This window comes from Pollachius pollachius, assembly GCF_949987615.1.
Source record: "Pollachius pollachius genome assembly, chromosome: 8".
Lineage (NCBI taxonomy): Eukaryota > Metazoa > Chordata > Actinopteri > Gadiformes > Gadidae > Pollachius > Pollachius pollachius.
In genome coordinates, this window is record NC_136941.1 from 10,125,888 (window position 1) to 10,149,881 (window position 23,994).

A 23,994-nucleotide genomic window follows, 5' to 3' on the forward strand; every position below is an offset into this window, starting at 1 on the left:
ATGCACCAGGAGACAACAACTGTTACACAACTTTACAGAGTAAGACCCCACTTCCATGTTCACAATTGTTTGCGCCGTGCTCCATTCGCCATTCAGGGATAATAGACTAAGCCAGGCTTTCTACCAAACACTGGCCACTTCACGGCATAATCTCACAATTCCTCATGCTGGATATATTTTGCCTTTCTCAGCACCCTAAGGAACGCGAATCGTTAGATTAGGCCGCTGTGGTCTCGGCTCTAGTGTTGTGAGGGTCTTGTAGAAGCATCCCTATACCTGAAAATATCATAGCACACATTTAGTTTCAGCTAATATACGATATACATTTGAAGCAATTATCTATTTGGTAAGGTACTTACCCATGTACCTTACACCGTAACATCTCATAATTTATATTCTCATATCTTTTAAATAAAATAAAAAAATAGAAATGTCCTGTATATAAAGAAAATATATTGTCATAACTTCACAAAGTGTCTGTATTAATATTTTCAATATTACCGTCACATTTGTCAGGGAAGCCTACTAGTTTGACCCACATTTACAAAGCTGATCATCATGTTCAGCCTTCTTCTTAGACACTTCAGGGCTATTTTCCCACCAATTTAGCAATCAATGATGTGTTCCACATACATATCAAAGAAAGGCATGATTGGTAAAATGTGATGGCCTGGTCTGTGGTTAAAATAGTTTGAACCCAATTACTGTCTTTTGCACTACTATTATTTGACTATATACAAAGCCCCCAGTTAGGTTGATCAGGAAAGGTTTAACCCATTCAACAGCCTTGTTTAAGGCTAGTATGTGCAGTACATTGATTGATAAGGGATGGGTTGCTGTATGAAGACCCTACTTCAACTAATAATCTTCTGAAACACCTTTACAATAAAGCAGTTTGAAGGAAATCCTTCAAACTGCTCAGGACGGGTGGTCCAATTTCGTGAATCATTCCCTCAGGCTGTTTGGACGGCAATTCAGGTCAAACAATACTAACATATCCAGTATGTCGAGTAATGTATTTTTCATTCCTGCCCCAGGTGTAACCCGGTGTAACTCCATCTGAGAAACACCAGGATGACACCCAGAGGATAATCATTCGCACCTGTCATTCCTGTCCATAATCTGCAGCCATGCTACCAAAGGAGAACAACAGGTAGTGCACCGTCTCACATGTTGTTATTACTGGCCCCTCAGAAGCACGCCTGTTCTTGGCTAACAGGTTCGGACACTGATGGGGGGGGCTTGGGATGCTTATATTCAGTTACGGACAACAAACTCTTCAAACGTCTTCCTCAGGGGCCTTGCAGAACGAAAGGGTTCTTTCAAGACCATTGAAGAAGTTGAAGTGTTGGTGGAGGCTGTTTTTCTAAAGGGCTGATTCTGTCTTTGACCCTGTCTGCCATAGACTTACATCATGGTGTGTAATGCAAATGACAACAAATCACAAACAAAACAAATAAAAAAACAGGAAGCAGTAGAGCTGAGACATCCAAAGACAGAAATGTATCGGTAGCGCTTAAGTTTCTCTGTCACTTTTACATGGACATTAATGACAGGTGTTGCCTCACAGTTTAGAGCAACCCCAAAGTGCTACTCTCTCTCTTGGATGCAGCGTTCCAACATAATGAAGGGGCTGTTGTGGACTCAATGACTAACATGAAAGGGGGGTGGCCATTTGGAAGCTGTTCGTTATGTCTCCTCCATTCTGACTCCGTTATTCATATTATAATCACTCAGATAAGCCTTCATCTTTCAGTTTGAACAGTCCCATTTGTATTGTTGAATGTAATTTATCAGACTAAACTGTGTGTTTGTTTCTTACATCATGAAGTTCTATGATTAATGTTTCTTGTTGTCACTGAGAGGCATTCAACCATCCAACTATGGATTCAGACACAGGCAAAAATGTTACCATACTTCTACAACCATCATTGGTAGTAGATCCCCCACCATTACTATATCAAGGCTTTGGGTGTCTTGAAACACACTATTTAAATGTGATGATTCATAATTTATTAATCAATACACACACACAAAATATATGATTCCCTTTAATGTTATTTTGCAGCACCTGCATGTGGTTTGAGTAGCTTTTCTGCATGGGTGTTTTCTTGTACCTCCTCTGTTTTCCATTAGCTCCCCTTCGGAAGACATGCATCCTCTTGGCAGACAAATGATTTTTACTATCACTACTGTGTTTACAATTGAGTTTGCCGTGGGATAAATCTTTTGCATGTGTGATAAATAAGGATGTGCTGTCAAACCAAGGAAAGGGTATCCAACTGGACTAATTAGCTGAACCCAAGGTTTAAAAGAGGGTTAGGGGGGAAAGGGAGAGAGGCATGGACAGAGAAAGAGATTGGCGAGAGAGAGAGAGAGAGAGAGAGAGAGCGAGAGAGAGAGAGAGAGAGAGAGGGAAGGGAGAGAAAGGGGGTAAAAGGAAGAAAGAAAGGCAGAGAGCTTTACATTTATATCCCAGACTTCAAGGGACTGATCTCAAATCCCAAGTTGACCAGCCCACAATCACCGCACACTCACCGCCTAGCACTGCGACACATGCTGAGGGGAGACTTGTGAACGGCACATGAGGAGAAATGCTTGCCCTGCAGCACACTGGCTTGATTCATTCCCCTTTCTAATCTGCTCGGCGCTTAATTTGGAGCTGGACTCATATCAATGTATATTCTGTGTGTCAAACAGAGAGAGATACCAAACACACTTTTCCATCATAGCTTGGTTTACGGTGACTTGTGTCAGGTTACTCTATTGGCCTACCTGTGTAGCATTGGACCCTGGACCCCAGTGACATCAGACCTAGTGGTATGTTGTTTTGGGGTTTTAACAGCTGGCTTTTGTCAGGGTGAGCAATTAGGGCATTCCACAGAGAGGTGAGATGTTAGGCGATGCTCCACCCATAGAACCTTAGAACTTTTACACAGGTCAACACGATCACCATGTCTAAATGATCCCTGACTGACTAGTACTCTAGTGCAGGGCTGTATGCTGATGGATTACCATCCCGTCAATTGCTTATCTTTCAGCTTGTCAATTACTTGTGGCAAATAATTATGTTACACAAAATCACACAATCATTGCACAAGACACAGAGTTACATCGGGAATTTAGTCTAAATTCATCAGGTTAACGAAAATGTATCTAGTGTACAAATGGGAAAACATAATCTAGCACATGTTAAAGTTTAACAAACTATCTGGAAACCTACAAGTATAAGTCAGATATTTCTTAGAAGGAGGGTTCATAGGAAATTGTAAAATGATTAATTAGCAGATGATTTCCCAGATTGGACATTTATTGACCCACAGTATATTCAAGAAGCCCAACTGTTGTTCCTCGACCGGGGTAACTGAGGGCAATGTTGAAGAGGTTAGGATGAGCAGCAGGTCGGACTGACATGCATTAATTTTGCAGCATGTGTTCGGACACTGACAAAGTTAAATAGTTACTTGTACCACAACACAACCCCAGACACCTGATCTAACACTGGAGGGTCGCTGCAACACACAAGTAAATTGGCCCTAAAGCCTCATTCCATGGTTACAATGTAATCATTGCATACATTACCCAGCTGAGCAATAAGTCACTGCTCTGGACACAATCCATGGAAGTTGAATAGTAGAATAGAATACAAATTACCCTTTCTCTCTCTCTCTCTCTCTTTTTCTCTCTCTCTCTCTCTCTCTCTCTCTCTCTCTCTCTCTCTCTCTCTCTCTCTCTCTCTCTCTCTCTCCCTCTCCCATTGATTTGATATTTGCAAAATAATATGCAAATTAGACAGCTGCAAAGGGGGAGGACCTCTTTTGACTATACAGAGCCGACCACCCTGCAGCAGTCTGTGTTTCCATAGACATATGGTTGCCAAAGGAATGGTCAGGATCATGTAGATTACTTTGTCAAAATGTTGGTCTGACACCTTTCCTCCATAGGCTCATTATTTGGTCTTACTTTTTCTTTCAGCGAAGTCAAGGCGGTCAAGTTAAGCCTGTTCAGCAGGGCTGCTTCCACTGATAAAAAGAAGCCTGAGAAGCAGATCCAGTACGTGGACCCTCCAGATGGGGGGTGGGGCTGGATGGTAGTCATACATTGCTTCCTGGTAAGTCCCATGTAACAAGCGTCTTGTTGCATTTGCACCTCACATGTCTGCATGGGGATAAGTCATAGTTTGTGTGACTGCAGGTCAATGTCCTGGTGATGGGAACTCTGAAGACCTTCGGGATCTTCTTCGTGGCATTCCATGATGAGTTTGGGGGGTCTGCTGAGGGAATCAGCTGGATCGGTTCCATCATGTCTAGTCTCCGGCTTTCTGGAGGTTAGTCTTAAAAGTCTCCGCGCTCTAGGGCCCCTCTGCAAACCGTCAACACCCCCATTAGGAGCGCCTGGCCAGGAACTTAAGCAATAGCAGCCGCTCTTTGTGATAACAAATTGTTATTGTGTACATTCGTGGCGAGACAATACTCACGCCCAAAGCTCTACGGCAGAAACACATTATATTTATTACGGAATCGTTTAGTGAAGCCAGGAGAGACAGTTACAGTTGTTTAATCACCAAGACCGGTTTGGTCCTTTAAATTAGTTAAACTTAATCATGTGAGTGTGATGAGAATGACAAAGTATAGAATGTTATTTTATCCTACATAGTGCAGGTTCCCCTTCGGCCATCTTCACTACTGGCGTTGAAGACAAACCTTTCAGTATACCTGTGTCCTGTGGCCCTTTACAGCGCCCATCGCCTCCATAACCTGTGCTAAGTATGGAACCAGGGCAACCACCATTGCTGGAGCCTTCTTGGTCAGTGGAGGCTTTATTCTCAGCATCTTTGCAAACAGTGTGGTGTACCTCTACATCAGTATGGGAGTGTTCGTTGGTAAGTTGAAAACAAGCTCCACAGCAGAGAAATATGTAAAAGAAGTCGGGCATTGTAGCTTAGACAAATAGGCAAACCTACTATTTATTTTAAACTCAAACTGCTAGGGCCAATGTCTAACAACATTAGATGTTAATGACTGTACCAGTCCAAAATGTAACTACCTGTTCTCTATGCTTTCTTATTCTGACAATAACATGCTTAATGAAAATGACCAGACTGTTAGCTAATGAGTTATGTTTATTGTTCCCCTTTTTAGGAATGGGTTTTGCGCTTTTATACCAAGCCTGCTCAGTGGTGACCGCATTGTACTTCAGGAATAGGTTAGCCACAGCGTATTCTATCGGGCGCTCTGGCATGGGCTTGACCTTTGCTTTAGCTCCATTCACCCAATTGCTCTTGGACAAATATGCTTGGCAGGGTAGGTGGAATTGTTTTAGTATGTTTTATTTTACTCCTATTATAAATATATTGCTGTGATGTTATATATACAGTTTTCTAAATTAGTAGAACTTGAATTGTTTAATTTTGTATTATGTGCTTGGGGAACGAGGTAGGATGAGGATTTTGTTTTTCGTCACTCACAGGAGCCTTGCTAATCCTGGGCGGTCTCATGCTTAACCTGGTGGCCTCCGGGCTGCTACTGAGACCCATCCACCTAAAACCTTCCAGTATGTCGCCCCCCAGCTCACCCCCCATTCAAAAGAGCCCCACCGCCTCCCTCAAGAGCAGCTCGGATAAGGATCACCCAAAGAGCTGTCTGAATGGCACCGGCTCTGCAAACCTCCACAATGGCGTCTACAAACCAGACTCACTCCCACTCCCGCCACCTCCTCCTCCTCCTCCTCCTCCTCCTCCTCCTCCTCCATCTAGCTGGGACACAGAGGGCCCTGTAGGGCACAATGCCCAGGGGGGGCAAGGGGGCCACAACAACACACAAAACCCTGAACTGCACAGGCTGGTGCAGAGTGGTGTGAATGGACTGGAGCCCCATCATCAGGACTCCGCGACTCCAGGGAAACACGCGAGCCCGGACGCCCCGGCCGAGCTGAGTAGCGGCAAGAACGGCTCCGCCCCCGACGGGTCCCCGGCCCTCGTCAGCTCTCCTGACGAGGCCACCGCTACTCCCTGCTCAGCCAAAATTTTAGACTTCTCCCTCCTGAAAAGCCCCTTCTTCTGCATCTACACTTGGTCGTTGGTGTTCAGCCAACTGGCTTACTTCATCCCCTATTTCCACCTGTCTGCCCGGGCCAGGACCCTGGGGATCGACGCCATGGACGCCTCCTTCATCATCTCGTTGGCAGGTAAGGCTCCACAAACAGGTGCACTGTGTGGTGTATGCGTACGCAACAACAGCGAGACAGGGTCAGGGAGAAATGTAGACTAGATGAAGCTCACAGGAAGCAACACCGCAAGAGGTGACCTACTCTTGTTCATGGTTTTAATTTGAGGAATTTATAGAATTTAGGACTTGTTTTATTTTCAGCTGCTGGCATTTAGGATTCAAAAGTGGGAAGAGGGGGTGTTGATGGAGGACGATGTAGTTCTTGTCTTGTTCAATCAGGAAATGAAAAACTTGTAAACAAGGGTGCAAACAAACGTTTGAACCAGAGAGGTAAGAGAGTACAGCCCAGACTTTGAAGCAGTCTAAAGAAGAGATCCTCAGTAAATTTTAGCCATGAATTATTTGTGAGCTGCTCCGAGACTCTGCAGTCTTATATAATGAATGTGCTTACATAAAAGCTGAACTTTGGTCTACTGACCAAAGCTGCTGGGTTCAGCTGTATCCCATTGATGAGACCCAAACATATGAAAAAAGAATTGCATTAGCATGTTGTGAGTCAACCGTCCATGTGCTTATTAATCTTTAACGTTGCTGGGGTAGCACTGCGTCAGGTGCAGGATATTCTTGCTCAGTCTGCTTGTTTTTAACGCAACGGTGGGGCCATACTTAATATAAAGAATATAACCTTAAGACCTAAAGAAAGGCTGCCCTGTCTGAAGATGTAATCAAAGGATCGGTAGGAAAATCAATGGCATTTATCATATTTATCATAATTTCAATTGTAAATAATTAAAATGTGTCATGCAACAATCTTAGGAACTTCCAAAAAATCCCATTTAAAGCTTTCCTTATCATGTCATCTTTGGTCCTGCCCTGGATGGTTATGTGTCAAAGACCAACGGGCTAATGCCTTTCAAGCGCCCAGCATGAATAAGTCATGACACCAGATGTAGCCTTGCCACCATTGGTCCATTATGACAGCCAGAGCCTGACGAATCGGTAAGCCAAATGCAAGTAATGCAACACTTAACAGTAATAATTCAACCCTACTTTTTTTTAAAAACAAGTGTACTGGGACCTGAGCCAACAGTAGCTGGGGGGAAAGTGCTGCAGGAGATAGTGATAGAGAAGTGTAGCAGAAAGGGGATCCACGGCCCCTAGTAGTCTCTGAGACAGAGACTCAGAGACTCAGACTCAGTCTGAGACTGAGACAGACATAAAGAAAGAGAGGCCGAAAGGGACAGAGAGACAGAGATAGAGATGGAGAGAGAATAACAGTGAATGAGAAGGGGTTCTCCTGCCACCCTTGATTGCCCCACCCTGTGCCAATCACAGAGGACTATTGATGTGTCCCTCATTGCCAAGGCGACAATCCTGGTCTCAGTGCCACCACCACCAACCACCACCCAGCAAGCTGCGCATGCGCTATCCCTAGGCAACCCCTCAGCGAGTACACACACACACACACACTAACACACACACACACACACACACACACACACACACACACATACAGCAAGGGCACGTGATGGCTTCGCTTTGATTCAGTTTTTTCTGGTCTAATTTTGATGTGATTGAGATTTTGCCAGGGTGCAATGAAGCAGTGGACCGTATAAACAAAGAAAGCCAAGGAGAGCCGACAGACTTTATACAGAACACGTTCTTCCTGTCTAGTGAGGAATCATTTTTTGATCGAGGAAGATGATTTATTTTCTCAGAATGTTGCGCTCTATCTCCAGCATATCAAATCAGATTGCTATAATTTATTTACTACCCCAATAGTACCTGGCGTCCCCTTCTCTAGTTAACCTCCATCCACACCACCGCACTGCTTCCTTTACCTCCTTGGGTACATCCTGAGGTACAACCTGGTACTAAAACTTAACTAGCTGAGAGGTAGTGTTGCAGCAACGGCTAAGCCTAGAGACACAAATGTATGTGTTTTACGAATTTAACCTCTAGTTAAACCTATGACCGCAAGTTTCAACACAGTTTTTAATACAAAAACGTTGAATAACAGCCCAACCCTATCGTTTAGCTTCAGTCAAACATCCATTCAGCCTCTTTCTGGGCTCTCGGTAAACTGAAAGCCCTTTGAGCAAGCTCTCTCTTTCAGCTGTCAACACAATCTGTTTGACCTTTCCAGCCCTGAATCAAGTCTTCAACATGCCTGACTTCGAGTCCCTGTTCTGTCACAGATGCTGTAGACTGTAGTGCCAACAGCCATTGTTCAGGCCAGGAGTGTAATAAGTGTGAACAAGAAAAGTTTTGTTGCGGACACCATCGGCAAGTGCCAGAGTCTTGGGAGACCGAATCCTCATCTCCTAAAGAATCTGTGTCTAAATGTACGCAGTGCAGTATGCGTCGCTTCCCCCCAAGGCAGCCGGAACATCTGCAGAGCCCAACCTTTCACATTGTAAAAACCACAAACAAGCTCGACTGGCTTTTGAGCAAACAGGGGGCCGCCCCAGGCCTCTCTCTGGTCACTCTACGAGGACACACAAACACGGCCCAGCTGCCTCCGGACAGCCGTTTGGTGGCTCCGACAGGGCCACACGTGTGTGTGTGTGTGTGTGTGTGTGTGTGTGTGTGTGTGTGTGTGTGTGTGTGTGTGTGTGTGTGTGTTTGTGTGTATTTGTGTGTGCATGTGTATGTCGGTGCATGTCTTTGCGTGTGCGCGTGTGTGTGTGTGTGTCAGTGCGTGTGACTGCGTAAGCACGCGGGAGGTGTGAGTGCGTGCCTGTGCATACTTTTATTACATAAGTAGGTCAGTGACACTGCAGATTCTCTCCTTTTTCTCTTCGAACACAGCGAGGCATATCACAAACCTCCACAGAAGATTACGGCTACAAAAAAAGTTGCATACCCGATCAATCGATGAATGGATTGTTTCCCAGAAGGTCCCCCTATCACTAGAACAAGCATAAGGCGCTCTGGCAGCCGTTGTTTGTCGTATCTTATCAGAGCACATTGCGTGTTCGGGGCGTATCGATGTGTCTGAGGTGTTGCGGGGCAAGCCGCTCTAATCTGCAGTGGACCCGTTGATCGCATTGATTAATGGCACGGTGCGGCCGGCAGCCAGCAGCTATTTCTGCAGCCGCTCGATGCGCTCCTGAGGTGGCCACAGCAAATATCGCATTCCTGTTGACCTCAGCAGTGCAGCGGGTATCTGCTGCTTCATCATATCTGCCAGAGCGACACACACGGGGGGGGGGGACAGGATCGCTGCATCGTGTTGGGAGTAAAAGTGGTGCCCCCCCCCGGTATCTGCCATTATCTCTCTTTGTGTGGTAACTGTATCCCAACTTGGTGCTATACATAGCACAGCCGAGGATGCAAAGACACACACACACACACACACACACACACACACACACACACACACACACACACACACACACACACACACACACACACACACACACACACACACACACACACACACACACACACACACACACACTTTGTCTTATACACAGATCCACCGAGAGGGATCAAGTGTATTTTTGTGTTTTCCCACATTCATTGACCGATACACACATGCAGACTGATGTTACAGGATGTCCTGGCGGTGTATCCACATGCTGACCCATGGTTTACGGTACACGTGTCCCTCTAGCAATCAGTGACCGGCCGCCTGGCTGAGAGGAGCCAGCACCACTGACCTTGATGCACAACACTTTCCTCTGCAGTGCACTTCCCAGAAGACAAAACAATCTCCTCACTCCAAGTCATCTGATACACTGCTTTTGCTATTTAATGGCCTAAAACAACAGGGGTGGGGGGGGGGGGGGGGGGGGGGGGGAGCATCCTTCAGCAAGATGCTTAAGCCCTACATGCTCACTAAGGAGAACTTTGTTAACTCTATATGTCTATATGTCGATATATTGAATGGTAACGACCCAGGTCAATGTCTGTGCAGGTGTGCGTGTGTGGCTTTCCTAATGAGAGGTGGGAGTCTCGGTAGGGCAGATATAAATATCATTGCATGATCACCTTAATACTGTACAAGCTGTGCTGATCGGCGTTAAGAAGTGTTCCTACTCTTCTTCAATGTTTTTTAGTCCAGTTGCACAATTCCAGCGAATATTTATGATTGTATTATTATTCATTATTCACGTCTGTATTAGTATTCATTATTCATGAATTGGTGCCAACCAAACAACTAATAATGACTTAATCACGCCAGTAGGGCATCCTGAGGTGTCCTAAGCAGGCTGAACAGAATAGCATTAGCATTTTGTGCTAACGGCAGCATCTTTTATCCCAACATCTTTTATATATAATATAATTATATATTTTGTAATCCCCTTCATTGTATCTAAATCCAAGTTAATTCTTCTTCTTCTTGTCTAGCCGTCTCTAAATATTTCCTTTATCTACCTGCTTTCTACCATGTAATCGTGTGTGTCTATTTGAACAGTCGGTTAATGCGGTCGGTCGTTTCAGGCATCACAGAGACTGTGGCCCAGCTGGCGTCCGGCTGGGTGGCGGACAGGAATGGCTCCCACAAGTACCACTACCACAAGGCCTACCTCATCCTGTGTGGCGTGGTAAACCTGCTCTCCCCGCTCGCCACCTCATACGTCCTGCTCATGATCTACGCCATCTTCTTCGCCATATTCTGCGGAGGTTACATGGCGCTGCTGCTGCCAGTCCTGGTACGCCCGCACCTTGCATCTTAACCAATCAGAAGCCACAGGTCGTCTTGTATGCATGTTTACTAACTAGACTATTGTCTCCCACCTCAAATAATACATTGGGCTGATGCATGATTTTCCACATGTATTTATTAACAGTATTTGACTCTTTGTTACTGTAGTTTATTCATGCCTCTGTTGTTAATTTACACTCCATGGTCGTTGTGAATACATGTGTGAATACATGTGCACACCTGTAGCTGTGGACTTTCATAATGCATAGGTCAATGTTGCACATGTTTGTGGAAGAAGGCTTTGTTCAGACATTGACCAATGACCTCAGGGTGTTGTCTGATGGCTAACTGCCAATTATCAACACAATCACAAACCCAAGCAGGTATTCGTTTTCAATAATAAGAAAATTTTGTGTCTGGGCTAAAGAGGCTGATTGATTGATGAAAGGAAAGGGGAGGAAATAGTGAACAATTGATATTTTTCATTTTTATCGTTATTATTTTAACCAAATAAAGAATTGCAAAAGGAGATTTGACTATTGGACGTTTGCCTCTGCAGGTAGACCTCGTGGGATCAGAGAAGCTCAACAACTCCATGGGCTTCTCCATGTTCTTCGTAGGCCTTGGCTGTCTCACTGGACCCCCTCTTGCAGGTATTAAGATCACATGATTGTGTGTGTGTGTGTGTGTGTGTGTGTATGTGTGTGTTTGTGTCAGTTTGTGTGTGTGTGCGGGTGTGTGTGAACCAGTTCATTTATTGCAGGTATATACAGGAGAAATGGAACAGGTGAAGCATGTTGTTCTCTTGAGATCTCAGTGTCACTTTCTGGTTCCTTTTCTCTCCTTTGCACGCAAACTAGTTAGGACTGCTCTCAGGTATATATGCCAGAACGACAAATTACTTGACCAGACTTGCATTGGGGTGTGTGTGTAAAGGCCCTATCTCTGTCAAAAGGGGGCAATAGTTAAAAAAAAAAAAAAAAAAAGGGGGCTATGATTCTTTTTCAAATTTGGCCTTGTGCGTCAGATCTTTTCAGAGGCCTGTAAATTCCACCCCTGACCGATGTGTTTGTGTGTCGGAGGTCTGAGTGGGGGTAGAAGTTTTGTCATCTGTTAGAAAACTGAAACCAACAGGAGAAGAACCAATCTATAATATGGGTCTGAAAGCATACCAGCATTTTCAACTTTCAGACTTTCAGGTCAGCCTTCATTGCTGGACAGAATGTATGGGAATTACTAGGGATTACGCTGATTAGGTATATGACGCGTCAACGTATCTTCAAGTCTGAGCAGCTCCACTTGAGGTGTGTAAATCACTTGAGGCTATATAAACTGTTTTGCATGTCTTGCACTTTTCAACTCTCTGTTGAGCATCAATTAAAAGGGGAACTGCCATGGCCCCTGGCTTATTACAACTGGTTCTCAAAGCTCAAACAGTGCGTCCTCCTCTCCCCTTGCCTCCTCAGGGTCTAAGTGGGCCTCCTCTCCCCTTGTCCCCTCAGGTTCAAAGTGGGCCTCCTCTCCCCTTGTCCCCTCAGGTTCAAAGTGAGCCTCCTCTCCCCTTGTCTCCTCAGGTTCAAAGTGAGCCTCCTCTCCCCTTGTATCCTCAGGGTCAGACTGGGCCTCCTCTCCCCTTGTCTCCTCAGGGTCAGACTGGGCCTCCTCTCCCTTTGTCTCCTCAGGGTCAGACTGGGCCTCCTCTCCCTTTGCCTCCTCAGGGTCAGACTGGGCCTCCTCTCCCTTTGTCTCCTCAGGGTCAGACTGGGCCTCCTCTCCCCTTTTCTCCTCAGGGTCAGACTGGGCCTCCTCTCCCCTTTTCTCCTCAGGGTCAGACTGGGCCTCCTCTCCCCTCGTCTCCTCTGGGTCAGACTGGGCCTCCTCCTCTCACCTTGTCCCGTCTCTGCCCGGTCTGTCCCTCTGCAGGGTTCCTGTACGACTACACCCAGACGTACGACGGCTCCTTCTACCTGGCCGGAGTGTGTTACCTGCTCTCCTCCGTCTCCCTCTTCCTGGAGCCGCTGGCCCGGCGCTGGGAGAAGCAGAAGGCCGCCCGGCTTGGGAGGACATCCCACCAGCCGGGTCGCAGCGATGTGTCCCACAACGGGGTCGTCTAGGAGGAATAGAACTTCTCCACGAGCCTCCCTGTGTGTGGCAGGATACCACAGAGCTGCCCGGCGACCTGGTCCTTCTGGTCAGGATCCCCACCTGGTCGTTCAAACTTTAAAGGCCCAGTCCAACGGATGTCAGGTGGCGATTTCGAACGTCTTCTCTGAGGCGTGAAACCGCAGGTTTGGGGGCGGGACTTAGCTTTTTTTAAAAAGGGGAGGGTTTGCCGCGGAGGCTAGGTTGGAGCTTCGCCTTGAGATTTCAATACGTCAAAAACCAAAGCTAGCTGTCAATCACCTTGCTAGGAGTTATAGTTGACAATAGAGCGATGTCATTGGATTAAGTACTTGTCAGGTTAACGCCACGTAACCTGACAGATATGTGTTTCATAACACAGCTGCACAACAGAAGTAAGCGAAAATACATTTTTGGGCGTAAATATATGAAAAATACCTACAATCAATATTTTTTTGGTATACATCATGGTATTTAACTATTTCAACTAAAGGCAACCCAATGTTGACCTAAGAGAGCCAATATAACATTTTGTTGTACCGCGGGCCTGAGGAGATTTTTGGCACCATGACAAAATGCTGGAGGGTGCGATGGGGGCGGGCATGTGAAGAGAGAATGCTTTTAAAATATAATATATATACATATATATGACAGCCAAAATTATACATTGTTATGCCATACAGTTTAGAACCCCTTTAGGTTTGTGTACGGGATGTGGATGTGCATGTACAAGACATGCCTATAATTATGTTACCAACTTTGGAACTGTGACTTATATTGGCGTAGTATTTCCAATGCCAGCATTTATTAATATTATGATTACAGTAATGATAATAATAATACAAATAATAAGGCTCTCATGTAAGCGTATATATTTAACAGTTGCTTAACGGAGGTGCCGATCCCTAAGGGACACACAGGGTATGCAACCGCAAGGTACTGGCCTCCCTTGACCACAGCATGTCCTGGTACTGATGACAAATATTTGCCAATTTATCTTTCCTATATATTTCCTTTTTTTATTAGAACATTTTTATTGAAGAAAAACGCCTGTAAATAGCGTCTCCTCTTTTATTAATACCTCTTATATACCTGTGCTCACAAACAGGCACTTTGGGCCCATTCAGACCCCTCTGCATAAGTCTATTCTGTAACCCCCCCCCAGCCAGGGTGCTGAGTCAAACATTCTGGAGTCGCCCACTTGTAAAACAGGAAAAGGAGGCCTGCCTTAACTAGTCATGGAGCAGTGTCAAGTTATGTTCTATATATGTTTTTTCAATATGCCGTATATTTTCTAACCCAGCGATTAGTCAGTCATTTTTGCCTGGACAACCTCACCATACACATTGGAAGGACCTCGGCTTTTAGTCATTTTGCATTTAAGATCTGTGATTGAACACCTAGTGCTAGACCATTCCCTTCTGTCCTGTTGCTCTATGCAAAAGACAAATTACCCTAACCCTAAAATACACAATCTGGTTTATAATTAACCATTTACTAACCACTACTACTACCTATAAATCAATTTAAATATTTTTTTGTCATTATTGTTATAATTGATATGACCAGAGAATCTCCCTTCAAGCACTTGAGTGTGGGTGTGTGGACACAGGGGACAGTGTGACAAATGGTCCTTGTAATCAGTTTAACTGTGGTACATACTTGAATGAAGATCTTCCTGATAATGTATTATACATATGACGAATCAATGCCTTTACCTATCTGGACTAGTAAGGCTAGTAATATGTTTCTGTTACACCACAACAGTGCCTACCTGCGGAACATTGAAGCACCAATCTAATATCTCTTTAACCCTTCACTCCTTAATGATTATGTTTATTGTCGTCATTTAATTAATTGTTAATGACTGCTGACTGTCCACCCATCTTCCCTCTTTTTTATGTGAACCAAAGACACATTCAGTATAATTTACATACAAACTGAGCTCTGTAAATCCAGTCTTCACAAGGCAGGATAAAGTTTATTCTTTAAACATAATTTTGAGAGTACCCATAGAAAGCTTTATGTGAATATATTAATCAACAGCGGCCACATCTTTCCCGCAACATCAGAAATGTGTGTCATTATGCCCTCTTGTGGCGAGGGAAGACCTCTACATTAGGAATGTAATTTCAATTAGACCCAAATCATTTCCCCTCCTGCACTTCCACAATGCTCAGTAGAACTCTTTGTACGCTTTCAAAGAACGACAAAATGATTACCAAGCCCCAACTCCAAGGCTGATCTGATTTACATTCGTTACCCATCTCCTTTGCCATGTCTCAAGTGGTCACTGAATGACATTCCTTTTATATCGTGACATATTGGGACACTTTAAACTAGTTCAGTTTCTTTCGTTAAGGTTTTCCGATGACATGATGTTTTAAGAAACAGCATGGCCAGGCTGTGTATTAAAGTGTTGCATGTCTCAAATACTGTTACAAAAGGTGCCGGGTTATTCAGATTACCTGATTATCTGAACTTTAATATTAGGCTTTTTTCTATTGTTAAAACTACTGTTTATTATTAAAGGTTTGTGGCTCTCAGCCTTCGTTTCATACATGAGGAAAGACCATTTGTTTAACAAATCACAGACATTTTGTTGGTCTATTGTTGAAGACTGCAATCAGCTGCAATAAAGTGGTATTTGACTTGTCCCTTCTTGTGTTTTCCTGCTTTAACTATCAAACTGCAACTTACTAAAATACTGAGAAAGCTTAATCTCATTAAGAAAAACTCAGTTAACAACAGACTTGATTTTTCCCATTTTTATTCATAAAAAAGTACATTGTATGGACAAGTTTAAATCTGAATCTTATGAACTAAATGATCATATATTTCTGATTAAAAAAAAATGATACAGAAGAAATTATCAAAATACAATTATATTTGTACATTTCACCCAAAAAACATTGTGTGTAACACTATTAACACCCTTTGTGGGTACTATTGAGCGACAGTACATTTGTTGAAATGTAATGGTACTTACAGTAGAGGAAACCAAGGATGATTTGATGGCCAGATTTTGATGAGTCAATCTCATCCCAAGGAACCTTAGTGTAGGGAACACAGAAGTACTCGTTAACATGACGTTTTATGAAGTTAGACATTTATGAAGTTTACTTGTCATTAAGGACATTAAACATGTTTGATGTCTGTGACAATTCTTTGTGCATTGCACATTTCAGATATTATGAGTTAGCTGTACAGCTGTGTCATAGATGTCCATTATAAGTGAAACACTAATACACATCAATTCCTTAATTAGATATTATATTATACATCTCTCCCTATGTGTTGTGGAAGTTGTGTCCATTTATAGACCTTGACTGCTTCATAAAAAAGTATCAGTCAGAATATAACTAGTGTGTATTTATTGATCATCACATCAAGGTTATTAAATATATATATATATATATATATATATATATATATATATATATATATATATATATATATATATATATATATATATATATATATATAATCAGATATTTGGTAGATTTAATATTTAACTACCAATCAAACCATTGAAACCTTAGTTTTCCTACTGTGTGCAGTTTGTTTATAGAACATACTATTCATATCTTGCTCTATTTATGTAATTCTTGCAGTTATTTGCTTTTGTTAAAACTGTTCTGATATAACTTTGAGGGGTAATTCATTCAAAACCTTACAATTAATGAAAAGATTCTGCCCAAATTAGACCACACATTATCTGCATTATCTTTTATCTGCAGTTCCCTGCATATAATCAACAGAGCTATGGGTTAGTTTACTGTCTGGAGTGTTCAAGCCGAACACTAAATTATAGACTCTAAATAGCGATGATGTGACAAATCAATACCTACACATTTGTATCTTGCATTCAACTTTAATGTTCTTATTAATTAATTTGTGTTGTGATTGAAAATAACAAATTATTTATTATTAATTTATTATTACAAAGATATATTTGTATTCTCCTCGAAGATTGTATTGTCATCATCATTGGCAGTAGCCCTAATTAAAATAGATTTTAATTAATTCATTTGGCCAAATGTAAAATGTTGCTCTACGGTTAAATTCCAAGGTAATAGTGTCATTAGGGTTGTTATTCCATACAATGTGTGGCTCTATGATCATATTTCACATTGTTAGTGTTAATGGGATATTATGTCTCTACAATGCCGAGAGCATCACTGTTTCTGAACAGAAATATCAATGCCCTCAAATGTTATCTAGGGCTCAGGGTTCTGCACGTTGAGTTTCATCATTCAAAATCCTTAGCCTGGCCAATTAAAAAATAATATATATTGGGAGTGGCTGGTGTTGCTCATGTCAATACAGATGTTTTGTCGATACTGTATACTTACCTGTATGCTGCCTTGGCCCAACGGATACATACCTGCCAGGCAGCCAGCACCAACTGCATACAGCACTAGTGCACAGGCTAACTGCTCCACGCTAACTCCCTGCAGTGTAGTTGGGAGGAATGCGGCTTGACAGTTGGTCGACTGGTGATGGACGAGAAACAGCTCCCCTCCTTGTCCAGAAGAGGGCAGCGTTTCTCCTCTGGCTTGGCCGTCCTTCTCTTGCTAAGCTTACATGACTAAGAAGGGATGCTGGGGTTAGACTCACTTTGTTAAGTCAAATATTTCAAAAATGGGCTTGGCTAGTTGTAGAAGTTAACAACTGTCACTATCTGCGCGCCGACAACAATAAAAGTTTCAGACAACATAGCCGACGGATTCCTCAAAGTGGTGTTGGCCGGTCGTTTCTGCTCCCGCGGTCAAACAGGGGATGAAGGTAACTGATGGGGTTCTCTGTGGGCCTTGAGCCCAGGATGGGAGCCTTGAGCCCAGCGATGGAAGCTTTGAGCCCAGCGATGGATGATCCTCCCTCCGTCCTTCCAGCAGGGGGTCGCGTGGAAGGGGAAACCAACACACGGCGCCAAACGTGAATGTGAAGTAGATACTCCTAGCCGTGGTGTTGGTCTAGATCCTCTCCCTTTGAGACATGGGGTCAAATCATGACTTAAAGGAGGACCAGTGCCAGACCCCGGAGCTAGTTCCTGGGAACATTGGTTTAAAATCAGCCCCAGTGGGTTTCAAACTGCCACGGCATGGTATCTCGGAACGCTATGGAAACATCAGGACGTCACTCATGTCTTCCACAGGGGACCGTGTGTTTCTGTGTGTGTGTTTGCACATGTGTGTGTGTGTAGGACGGCAGCAATTCATACGACAATGAGGAATGGAGGGCCAGCCGGCGGCTGCAAAACAACAGGACCCTGGCTCCCACGTTTTCAGCTTTTCCGGTCATATGTGCGTGACGGTGGGTGCCCCGCGCTGCCGTTCCACAAAGCAACAGCGGGCATGGCGCAGAGGTAGGCCCGTTCCTCGGCTCCTGAACAAGGCACGGCCCGGCAAAAGGAAGGATGTGGATCACAGGTGATTCTCTGCTTAGTAACTCGAGGATCAGCAAAAGGCCTCTAAAGATACCAGCGCTCCTCACACGAAACAAGGGAACAAGGGGACGCTCCTTTCTTTTCGTTAACAAAATCATAAAACGGCGGTCTCCCCTTTGTCTCGCGTGGCCAAACAACAATTCAAGATACAACTCCTTTGAAACACAATTAAGCATGGGGCAGCCCGTTTCTTCAAACTCACTTCCAACGGAAGAAACAGCGTTTTCCTTTCAAATGAAACAATTTATTTCATACTCGGGTCACGCAAGTGCACAGAAGACCTTGAGGGTATTTTTCGCCAAACAGCTTCGCACGGGATGTGCCGATTCTCCGTTTCCCCCCCACATCAAATGACGGGTACATTTTGTCAATTTTTCCATTTTTAAACAGAAGTCATGGCGAGTGCAGATAGGCTGCACATCCTAATAGCTGCCTCGACAGTGGAGACTCACAACATACTTGGGCTGGTTCCGTCATAGCCAAGGTGCTCAACAACCTCAGGCCACTGAAGTCTCTGCTGGTCCAAACTTGACATGTTCACAGATACAACCATTGTTTTACACATCTTTTTTTTTTTTCTCAGTACATACTAATCCAAACTTAATTTATAAAACTACAAATCAGCGTGGGTTAATATTTTATGACAGAGTGGCATTAACATAATACTATGCAGGCTTTGAAATGTTAAAATCATTAAACATTTTTTTGCAATAGAACTCAGCTAAAAGCTCTAAACGTGAAGCTGCTAAGGGTTTAAATAGCTTCAAACTGTTTGATTTAACGGAGCCCTGTTTTATAAATAAATAAGCGTTGACTGAGTCATACAAATGATAACCGATATGTATACTCATATTCTTGGTAGTCCTACTAGCTTCTGAGTGAGGAAAACGTCAAAGATTGGTTCATGTCAACACAAAAGTCTTAGTCTAACTCTTTTTTATCCAAACTATTGGAGTCGGTCTTCGTAGGTCACATTACACAATAGTCATTGCAGGGACAGGGACGCGCAAAATAAAATACACCATTAAAAGCAAGGAAATAAAAAAAAATCCTTACGGGTTAAGGGCTCATCTTTGGACAATAATCTATAAATATTTTGCATGCCAGATTAGGAGAAATAGTTATCCCAATAAAAAATATATTATGGTAAATTAAGTGACTAAAATGCCACTAGCCCTATACTGAATAAAGTTTCATTCAATTCCAAACAATAGTAATATAACTCAACACTTATTGTCACCAACAGAATACAGCACATGAACAAATGTTGTTTATATAAAAAGTAGTTTTTCTCTTTACCTGTCCAAATATTACAAGATGTGTTCATTTAGAATCGCTGCAGTCTATCCGCACCCATCTTAACAGAAGTATAATTCACCTTCAATTTCCTCCTTCACGTGATGTGTTTGGCTTAGGGGAATATACTACGCATTCATGATTGCATGGAGCATAATTTCTTCCTACAAGATACTCAAACCTCATTATCGTTGTAGATCGTTGACACTAGAGTTGCATTAACAAATTATGCCAAATAACTTTGGCAGATCGACCCAAATGCCACTAGATGTCAAAATGAAGGACTTCTAACTCTACTGAGGTTTCAAGTCTGGTTAAATTCTCAATATGTTCATTGATTGGGATTTACAGTATTCATAATATGTATGCTTTACATAAACAACCCTTTGAGGGCCTGAAGAATGGCTAAAAGTAAAACACTTTAAGAACAAACATTCCATTAATTGTATAAGGGCAAAGGTTTGTGTTTTTGTCTTTTCACTTTAGTGGAACATATTGCTACACACGTACACAGTAAGGGCCCAGTGACGGGCCCCGTAATGCAGAACACACAGCATGCAACAGCTACGGACAGAGCTTTTTTTTTCCTCTCATCTTTTTTTTTTTTTACACTTTTTGGATTTTGTGTGTTCTGACATTTTAAAGGTTTCGCTTTCTAAGAGGCTCCGCGGACTACAATCATGACCAGGTAGTCCTCCTCAGTTTTAGCCAGCGCTTTGGCGGAGGAATCTAAGAACTGCTGGGAGAAATCACAGGGCGGGAAAGCGTGCAGCACCCCCGCGTTGTCCTTATCTCTGCTGCCCCCCACCGGCAGGCTGATCACCCCCGCCGCCTGCTTTTGCTTAAGGTAGGACACCAGGTTGCGCAGGGGCCGCTGCGTGGAGGCGGCCCCGTCCGGCGTTGTCTCCTCCACGGCCCCCGGGACGGCCAGCAGGATGGCGTAGCCGCCGGGGCCCGCCACCTTGATGCGGCGAGCCACCTCGTCCAGCTTGGGCTGGTCCAGGCGCAGGCGCTGGGTGATCTTCAGCTCGCTCACCTGCCTCCCGGTCTGGCCGTCGATGAGCAGGTCGCTGGCCACGCTGTGGTCCCCCTCCAGCAGGTGCATGTTGGCCGGGAAGTTGCTGTTCTTCAGCAGCAGCATGCCATGCCAGGCCATGGCCAGCCGGCAGCCCTCCTGCTTGGCGAGCCCTCCCCTGGAGCTGCTCTCGGCGCGTTCCCGCTTGGCCGGCGCTTTGCCCCCGCCGCCGTCGCCGCCCGCCTTTCGCTTGCGTTCTCCCAGGACGAGGAGGCCGCTGCTCGGCGGCCCTCGGTCCGAGAGGCCCTGGTTCTTAAGCCTCCTCTCCACGCCGCTTCCGCCGCCGCCGCGCTCCGGGCCGCCGTGGCACTCCCGCCCCGGGGACGGCCTCTCGCCCCTCAGGGGCCGCTCCGAGTCGCTGAAGCGCCCGCCGTCTCTGCTGCTGCCGCCGGGGCTGCCGTCGGGGGAGGCGCGGCGCCGCCGGGCCTGCCGTTCGGTGCTGTCGGGGGAGCAGTCCAGGTGGCGGCCGTCCTCGACCGGGCGCCGCTTGCGTGCGGGGTCCCGGCCCTGCAGCTCGCATTCCAGGGGCCAGGGCTCTCTGGGCCGCCGGTCCCGCTCCAGGTGCTCCAGGGCGTCGAACGGAGAAGCCCGCACGCGCTCGCGCATGGCGGGGTTGGCCCACTCGGCTCCGGGAAAGAGCTCTCTCTCCCGGAAGTGCAGGGGCGGTGGAGTCCTCTCCCTGACCCTCAGGGGCTCCGGGGTGGCACGGTGAACAAACTGCTCTGCCACCAGGTCAAACGGCGGCAGCGGCAGGGGCTGAAGGAACTGCTGCTGGTACCGGTGCTCCGTGTCGGCAAAGTCCACACGTAGCCTCCTCTCTGGCCCCCCCAGAGGGAAGCCACGCATGTGGGTGCAGGCCGCCTGCGCCGCGTCCAGGCTTTCGTACTGGATGTAGGCCCAGGTGTCCCCCTTGCGGTAGTCGATTGTCCTTATGGTGCCGAAGCGGTCAAACTCTCTCGCTAGTGCAGCCAGGGGGACCCAGGGGCCGAGACCCCCCACCCAAAGGCGTGTGGTGGGCGTGGCTTTGCCGTAGCCTATCTTTATGGGATTGCGGCCGACTATTTTGCCAGACATGCTCAGTTTGGCACGGTGGGCCATGTCAAGATTTTCAAATTTCAGAAATCCATACGTACTGGTCTGTCCCCGCGTGGGTCTCTTGATGTCCACTTCTGTTATGACACCGAAACGGTCAAAGGCTCTCCGTAGGTCGGTCTCTGTAACCGTTATGTCCAAGTTACCAAGAAACAACGTCCTGTTTGCCCTTTGGTCATCTTCTGGAGAAATAAAATCCTCCTCGCGAAAAGCCGCTCTCTCCGCTATGAAGGCTGGCCGTGCCCTGGCCTCGAAGAGGGCAAACTCCCTCTCTCGCTCTAGGTCTCGGGCCAGGACAGGGGGTGGTGGAGGAGGAGGAAGTCTTCCTAAGGCCAGCTGTTGGAGCCTGTAGTCTCTATATCCAAGCCCAGTAGGAGAGAGAGGCCTCTGTGTATGCAAGTGTCTATGGCCTGGGGCTGCACCATATGGGTCTCTCTCGACGGGAGAGCGACTTCTCCTCCTGTTAATATATACCGCTTCAATTTTCAGCGGTCTGTCGTACAGCACCAGTCTTCCTCTGGCATGCTTAGCAGCCCGGGCGTCCTCGGGCTTTCTGAAGTTCACAAACGCAATCCGTTCGTCGTTGCTGCGGCTTATTTTGACGCTCACGTCGCCAAATTTTTTGAATTCGTGAAAAAGCCCGTCTTCTATGTCCTCGTCGCTCAACTGGGTGCCCAGCTCGCTGATTTTGAGGGTTTTGTACTCACTTTCCGCGGTGGGCAACGGAGCCCGCGGTTCTAGCCGTGAGTTAGTCCTCTGTGCCGCTAAATCCAGTGTCATGTTAAGGCTGTGGCTCTTACCGAGGGAGCTGGCGGCGACAGCCTGGTAGCTGTGGTTGTTACCAGCCCGACCATGTCCGTCGAAATCCCGTTCCCTTTTCTCGCCGAGCAAACTCCTTCGTGTGGAACCACCTTCACTTTTGACCGAGCTGTTTCCATTATTACTTCCACTGGAGATGGAGATAGCACCCATTTTCTTGCTGGCTGGGTGGCATCCTCCCCTGTCTCGAATGTCGTCCAAGGCCCGTGATCGTTTTTTAATCGGCGATCGTTCTTTACCTTTCATTTCACCCCACGCGGACCGTAACCCTTACAACAATCGACGTTTTCTTGATAATATTTTTGCAGATTATTTCATTAATTATTGGGAAATAAGTAGAAAGGTAGTCAGTGACCCTGCGGAAAAATAACAACATTCGCCATTTTGTCCAGAATAGCATTATCCCCGCCCCCTCTATCGGATTGGATTGGACGGGAATGTGGGCGGTCTACTTTGCCTTCTACGTCAATCATGCAGTTATTTTTACCATTTCTATTAAATTATATTTTCACATCTTAAATACAATGAAAAAAAATACAATTGATTAAGACACAGACGCAAGCAAAAAGCGAAATGGTGGTAATAAAGATAGTAAGTACAATTTAAGAATTGCAACCCACAAGGTGGCAGTATTTAACCAAATCGAAGTTAGTTTTATCGTTTATAAAATTGCTCTATTTCATTAAAATATATCTACTGAAACATTATTAGCGTCATGAGTCACACCTGCTTTTATTTTTCACATATTCCTCGCTTATGTGTTAGTAAATGACAATTTAAAGAAACAATTTCAAGTTTGATTGTGTGTTATGGTGAATTGTTAAGTAGACCAAAATTGTTTTCGTAGCACAAATTCGATTTTAGACACACAGACACTGATCGTTTTAACAAATGGCAGAAATCTTGAGTAGCCTATATTTTATCATTGTTTCATATAATTTACCCCGATAAAGGAACCAATCTTTTCGTATACCAAAGTGAATAAGTCATAAAGAGTTTTTTCCATGAAGGGAGAGGTCTATAAATACAAACCACATCACATTTTGGAAATACACGAACAGATGTCTATTGTCTTAAAGTTGTATCCTCTTTCGTCTGATCCAGATGCTTGTGAGTAGGCTTATGTCATTCACTAATGTTAGTGGTGTTAAGATCTTTCAACTCCACATACTGCTTACTGTCTTGTACAGTTTGGATCAAAACACCACATTTGTATTGTCTTCTCTGTCCAGGAAAGCCGGCATATAGGCCGAGTGTGTGTGAGTGTGTGAGAGAGAGCCTGTGTGTGTGTATTTGTGTATGTGTGTGTGTGTCTGTGTGT

General features: G+C 45.0%; 2 protein-coding genes across 2 annotated transcripts; one reads left to right on the forward strand and one right to left on the reverse strand.

Moving 5' to 3' along the window:
• Positions 1-1,130: 1,130 nt before the first annotated feature.
• Positions 1,131-12,935, forward strand: slc16a4 (solute carrier family 16 member 4; the record flags this gene model as incomplete). The annotated part of the gene is made up of 9 exons (XM_079742249.1): positions 1,131-1,153; positions 3,976-4,111; positions 4,195-4,327; positions 4,739-4,882; positions 5,142-5,303; positions 5,470-6,186; positions 10,617-10,828; positions 11,381-11,474; positions 12,745-12,935. 9 exons carry the CDS (start codon positions 1,131-1,133, stop codon positions 12,933-12,935), a joined length of 1,812 nt encoding a protein of 603 aa, XP_079598375.1.
• Positions 12,936-16,586: 3,651 nt separating this feature from the next.
• rbm15 (RNA binding motif protein 15) lies at positions 16,587-23,048 on the reverse strand. Its single transcript, XM_079742477.1, has one exon. It carries the CDS (start codon positions 22,917-22,919, stop codon positions 20,343-20,345), a length of 2,577 nt encoding a protein of 858 aa, XP_079598603.1. The 5' UTR covers positions 22,920-23,048; the 3' UTR covers positions 16,587-20,342.
• Between the last annotated feature and the right edge of the window lie 946 nt (positions 23,049-23,994).

Coding starts and splice junctions, on each gene's coding strand:
- rbm15 (XM_079742477.1), bottom strand. CDS start 22,919: ATGAAAGGTAAAGAACGATCGCCGATTAAAAAACGATCACGGGCCTTG.